The following is a 7500-nucleotide window of genomic DNA, read 5'->3' as shown; positions in this document are numbered from 1 at the left end:
GAAAATGAAAAGTAATTCAAAATGTAAAATAGTTTCTCAGTATTTAAATAACCGTCATATTTCTCAGCCTGGTGTGATTTCACTGATTCTGCTGTTAAACGCTCATGTCGAGAGTAAATAGGCCGTGTGTGTGTGTGTGTGTGTGTGTGTGTGTGTGTGTGTGTGTGTGTGTGTGTGTGTGTGTGTGTGTGTGTGTGTGCGTGCGCGCGCGTGTGTGTGTGTGTGTGTGTGTGCGCAGTGGTTGGTGGGACGAGTCTGTAAGAACAGGTGGAGCTCGAGGAGCCTCTTCCTGTCAGAGAGCAGATCTTGATCGTGAGCTTCAGAGAACACACACACACACTCTCTCACACACTCACACACACTCGACACGACAGCGTCTGAAGGCCCGTCACACAGATCCAGTAGATCATCAGAGACCCGAGGCGGATCATGATGGTGTCGAGGCCAGTGTCCGCCGTGATCGTCCTGCTCTCCATCGCACCTGTGTCAGGTAACAGTGTGTGTGTGTGTGTGTGTGTGTGTGTGTGTGTGTGTGTGTGTGTGTGTGTGTGTGTGTCGAGAGAAGGCCGCCATCTTTCTCAAGGCTTCTCTGGAGGATTTACTCTTCCTCCTGTCAAACACTCGCGATCCTCTCTGAGAAACTCCAGAGGTCGAGCTGCTGGAGTCCAGTGCTTGACCTCTGACCTCAGGCGGTGTGTGTAATCTGGCAGGACTGAACGCTGTCGAGTGTGTTTCTGTGTGTGTGACTCTCCTCAGTCTGAGTTCACGTGTACGCCTCAGACACGGCAGATGTATCACAGGAGTTATCTTTTAAATGTGACGAAACTAAAGACCAAACGCTGGTTATAAACATCAAACTGTAGAGTTATATAACACCAACTAAACTTCTACAGCGTCTCGTCATGTACTCAACATTTACTCAACATTTACTCAACTTTTACTCAACTTTTACTAATACATTTACTCAATATTTACTCAACATTTACTAATACATTTACTCAACTTTTACTCACTTTTTACTCAACTTTTACTAATACATTTACTCAATATTTACTCAACATTTACTAATACATTTACTCAACTTTTACTCACTTTTTACTCAAAATTTACTAATACATTTTTTCAACTTTTACTCGATATTTACTCAACATTTACTAATACATTTACTCAACTTTTACTAATACATTTACTCAATATTTACTAAACTTTTACTAATACATTTACTCAATATTTACTCAACTTTTACTCAATATTAACTAATACATTTACTCAACTTTTACTCAATATTTACTAATACATTTACTCAACTTTTACTCAACTTTTACTCAATATTTACTAAAACATTTACTAATACATTTACTCAACATTTACTAATACATTTACTCAATATTTACTAATACATTTACTCAACATTTACTAATACATTTTCTCAACTTTTACTAATACATTTACTCAATATTTACTCAACTTTTACTCAATATTTACTAATACATTTACTCAACTTTTACTCAACTTTTACTCAATATTTACTAATACATTTACTAATACATTTACTAATACATTTACTCAATATTTACTCAACTTTTACTCAATATTAACTAATACATTTACTCAACTTTTACTCAATATTTACTAATACATTTACTCAACTTTTACTCAACTTTTACTCAATATTTACTAATACATTTACTAATACATTTACTCAATATTAACTAATACATTTACTCAACTTTTACTCAATATTTACTAATACATTTACTCAACTTTTACTCAACTTTTACTCAATATTTACTAATACATTTACTAATACATTTACTAATACATTTACTCAACATTTACTAATACATTTACTCAACATTTACTAATACATTTACTCAATATTTACTCAACTTTTACTAATACATTTACTCAATATTTACTAATACATTTACTAATACATTTACTAATACTTTTACTCAATATTAACTAATACATTTACTCAACTTTTACTCAATATTTACTAATACATTTACTCAACTTTTACTCAACTTTTACTCAATATTTACTAATACATTTACTAATACATTTACTAATACATTTACTAATACATTTACTAATACATTTACTAATACATTTACTCAATATTTACTAATACATTTACTCAACATTTACTAATACATTTTCTCAACTTTTACTAATACATTTACTCAATATTTACTCAACTTTTACTCAATATTTACTAATACATTTACTCAACTTTTACTCAACTTTTACTCAACTTTTACTCAATATTTACTAATACATTTACTAATACATTTACTCAATATTAACTAATACATTTACTCAACTTTTACTCAATATTTACTAATACATTTACTCAACTTTTACTCAACTTTTACTCAATATTTACTAATACATTTACTAATACATTTACTAATACATTTACTCAACATTTACTAATACATTTACTCAACATTTACTAATACATTTACTCAATATTTACTCAACTTTTACTAATACATTTACTCAATATTTACTAATACATTTACTAATACATTTACTAATACTTTTACTCAATATTAACTAATACATTTACTCAACTTTTACTCAATATTTACTAATACATTTACTCAACTTTTACTCAACTTTTACTCAATATTTACTAATACATTTACTAATACATTTACTAATACATTTACTAATACATTTACTAATACATTTACTAATACATTTACTCAATATTTACTAATACATTTACTCAACATTTACTAATACATTTTCTCAACTTTTACTAATACATTTACTCAATATTTACTCAACTTTTACTCAATATTTACTAATACATTTACTCAACTTTTACTCAACTTTTACTCAATATTTACTAATACATTTACTAATACATTTACTAATACATTTACTCAATATTTACTCAACTTTTACTCAATATTAACTAATACATTTACTCAACTTTTACTCAATATTTACTAATACATTTACTCAACTTTTACTCAACTTTTACTCAATATTTACTAATACATTTACTAATACATTTACTCAATATTAACTAATACATTTACTCAACTTTTACTCAATATTTACTAATACATTTACTCAACTTTTACTCAACTTTTACTCAATATTTACTAATACATTTACTAATACATTTACTAATACATTTACTCAACATTTACTAATACATTTACTCAACATTTACTAATACATTTACTCAATATTTACTCAACTTTTACTAATACATTTACTCAATATTTACTAATACATTTACTAATACATTTACTAATACTTTTACTCAATATTAACTAATACATTTACTCAACTTTTACTCAATATTTACTAATACATTTACTCAACTTTTACTCAACTTTTACTCAATATTTACTAATACATTTACTAATACATTTACTAATACATTTACTCAACATTTACTAATACATTTACTCAACATTTACTAATACATTTACTCAATATTTACTCAACTTTTACTAATACATTTACTCAATATTTACTAATACATTTACTAATACTTTTACTCAACATTTACTAATACATTTACTCAACATTTACTAATACATTTACTCAATATTTACTCAACTTTTACTAATACATTTACTCAACATTTACTAATACATTTACTCAACATTTACTAATACATTTACTCAATATTTACTCAACTTTTACTAATACATTTACTCAACTTTTACTAATACATTTACTCAATATTTACTAATACATTTACTAATACTTTTACTCAATATTAACTAATACATTTACTCAACTTTTACTCAATATTAACTAATACATTTACTCAACTTTTACTCAATATTTACTAATACATTTACTAATACATTTACTCAACATTTACTAATACATTTACTCAACATTTACTAATACATTTACTCAATATTTACTCAACATTTACTAATACATTTACTCAACATTTACTAATACATTTACTCAACATTTACTAATACATTTACTCAATATTTACTCAACTTTTACTAATACATTTACTCAACTTTTACTAATACATTTACTCAATATTTACTAATACATTTACTAATACTTTTACTCAATATTAACTAATACATTTACTCAACTTTTACTCAATATTAACTAATACATTTACTCAACTTTTACTCAATATTTACTAATACATTTACTAATACATTTACTCAACATTTACTAATACATTTACTCAACATTTACTAATACATTTACTCAATATTTACTCAACTTTTACTAATACATTTACTCAATATTTACTAATACATTTACTAATACATTTACTAATACTTTTACTCAATATTAACTAATACATTTACTCAACTTTTACTCAATATTTACTAATACATTTACTCAACTTTTACTCAATATTTACTAATACATTTACTAATACATTTACTAATACATTTACTCAACATTTACTAATACATTTACTCAACATTTACTAATACATTTACTCAACATTTACTAATACATTTACTCAATATTTACTCAACTTTTACTAATACATTTACTCAATATTTACTCAACTTTTACTCAATATTTACTCAAAATTTACTAATACATTTACTCAACTTTTACTCAATATTTACTCAACTTTTACTCAATATTTACTCAACTTTTACTCAATATTTACTAATACATTTACTCAACATTTACTAATACATTTACTCAATATTTACTAATACATTTTTAAAAGCAGAAGTATTAGTGGGCCTGAACTAACATGATCAACGGTGTGTATTAACGAACATTGACAAAGATACACAAAGGGTCTCATTCATGAAACACGAGCAGAACGAATGTTTGTGTAAATCGTGTGTAAAGTGGTTCTGGCGTAAATTTTCGGATTCATTAAAATGTTCGTATTTTCCAAATATTAGTTGGTACGAAAGAAATCTCCACCTGCTGCCAGCCACGCGTAAATATGCGTTTAACATCCGCACGTTTGCTCATTAATAATGCTGCATTTTAATTCACATTAATCGGGGACATATTTACACAGCATTTTGAAAAAATATGATATAGTAATTACATTCGGTTTTTCTTCTTACTTTTATTATGAGAGCCAGTGATAGCATCTGCAAACGGAACACTTTAATCACATAATTAATTGCTTCAATACGGCTGGGCTATATTTTTTCGAAGTGAACTAATTCGTTTTTTTGCAGTCGAGCTTCATGTCGAACCGTTTTCTCTTCACTTCTGGGACTGTTCGATGAACAGATCAAACTCCAGTAACTGCGTCTGTAATATCTGCCAAGCTTCCTTTTCTAGGACCTGATACGCCACTATGTACGCTTGAAAAATAAAATGTGGCGTTTTGAATGAACTTCTGATAATAAAATATGATCTGATAATGAGAAATGTTTCTTTTTCATTCGCTTTTGAGAAGACATGTTGAAATCCTTCGTTTGGTGTCATAATATGATGCCCATATATAGCTGTCAGTCGGATTTAATGGGCGGGGTTTATGGTAATTGAGAATGAGCGTGCACACGCGTCCCATTTACGACTGATTGGAATTCATTAACACACACACACACACACACACACACACACGTTTCACTATCACATCTGACGTTTACGAAATATTTGTGAATCAGGAGAAGAGTTTTCGGGAAGGTCTCTTTACGCGCAGATCACTCACATATTTACTCGTATATTTACCAATGTTTCATGAATGAGACCCCATGACTGGGAAATGAAAGGATCGAAAAACATTTTTACACGTATTTTCATAACTTCAGTTAATTATAATTTCCCCAGTATTTACTGAACAAACTGATATTTCTATAATCCAGCACACCAAATAAAGCCGAACACTGTTACTGTAATCTCCTGCCATCACTGTAAAGCTGCTGTGACACTGAAGGACAGTTCTGCTGGGAATATTTCATATTTCATATCTGCTGGGAATATTTCATATCTGCTGGGAATATTTCATATTTCATATCTGCTGGGAATATTTCATATCTCATATCTGCTGGGAATATTTCATATTTCATATCTGCTGGGAATATTTCATATTTCATATCTGCTGGGAATATTTCATATCTGCTGGGAATATTTCATATCTCATATCTGCTGGGAATATTTCATATTTCATATCTGCTGGGAATATTTCATATTTCATATCTGCTGGGAATATTTCATATCTGCTGGGAATATTTCATATCTCATATCTGCTGGGAATATTTCATATCTGCTGGGAATATTTCATATCTGCTGGGAATATTTCATATTTCATATCTGCTGATAATATTTAATATCTGCTGGGAATATTTCATATTTCATATCTGCTGATAATATTTAATATCTGCTGGGAATATTTCATATCTGCTGATAATATTTAATATCTGCTGGGAATATTTCATATCTGCTGGGAATATTTCATATCTGCTGGGAATATTTCATATCTGCTGGTAATATTTCATATCTGCTGGGAATATTTCATATCTGCTGGTAATATTTCATAACTGCTGGGAATATTTCATATCTGCTGGTAATATTTCATAACTGCTGGTAATATTTAATAACTGCCGGTAATATTCCGCAGATTGATCATGTGAAGCTTCTGCTTCTTCAGTTTGTTTTGAGCGCTGAGAGTAAAACATGTTCATAAGCGCTTCACAGATGAATGGTGTAAATGATATTTAATGTTGCAGTAATCTTCAGTTTCCACCCGTGCTTCTCTTCTTCTGCTGTGATATCCACTTCCTGAGCGATTATTGTTGTTTTCCACGAACTCAGACGAAAGAACCCGCGCTATAAATACAGCAGCTGCTCACATTAGTTCTGTGATGACTTCTCTCCGCGTGTGTGTGTGTGTGTTCTGTGCAGTGTGTGTGTGTGTGTGTGTGTGTGTGTGTGTGTGTTCTGTTCTGTGCTGACTTCTCTCAGCGAGTGTGTGTGTGTGTGTGTGTGTGTGTGTTCTGTTCTGTGCTGACTTCTCTCAGCGAGTGTGTGTGTGTTCTGTGCAGTGTGTGTGTGTTCTGTTCTGTGCAGTGTGTGTTCTGTTCTATTCCCATTCGGTTTATTATATTCAAACATTGCTGCATAATTATGAACACCGGTTATATCCGAGCTCCTGATCTTCATTTCTGCTTCAACATCGACTCTTTGATTCTCAACGAATCTTCAATTCATAATTCAACTTCATTCACAAGTTGCTTCCCAGCAAACACAAATATGCTTTAGGAACGTCATGAAAACGTTATTTCTGAATCCAATCCAATCCACGTTATTTATATAGCACAACTTTAACAAACAACAAGGTTACCAAAGTGCTTTACAGAGATACAAATATAAAGCAAACATCATAAACAAAAATAACATCAACAATGACAGCGACAACGAAGACCACAGCAGCTCTCATGGTGAATCAAAAGCCAGAGAATAAAAAATGTGTTTTTAAAATATGTTTTTAAATCTTCAAAAGATTCGTTTTTTTCTTGGTTATGTGAACGTTAAGGGAATATTCCACACTGTAAAAATAAA

The 7500-nt window shown here is 29.8% G+C and overlaps 1 protein-coding gene across 1 annotated transcript in view; it reads left to right on the top strand.

Annotated features, from left to right (window-relative positions):
• The first annotated feature begins 302 nt into the window (after positions 1-302).
• Positions 303-7500, top strand: part of cd247 (CD247 molecule) — a 28288-nt gene continuing 21090 nt past the window's right edge. Inside the window, exon 1 of the mRNA XM_079614847.1 lies at positions 303-490. Within this exon, the coding sequence (XP_079470973.1) occupies positions 430-490 (61 nt within the window). The 5' untranslated portion in view covers positions 303-429. The remainder of the gene's footprint in view (positions 491-7500) is intronic.

Source organism: Phoxinus phoxinus (assembly GCF_949152265.1).
Source record: "Phoxinus phoxinus genome assembly, chromosome: 6".
Classification (NCBI taxonomy): domain Eukaryota; kingdom Metazoa; phylum Chordata; class Actinopteri; order Cypriniformes; family Leuciscidae; genus Phoxinus; species Phoxinus phoxinus.
Note: the sequence above shows the minus strand (reverse complement) of the source record. Positions and strands in the feature narration are given on the sequence as shown.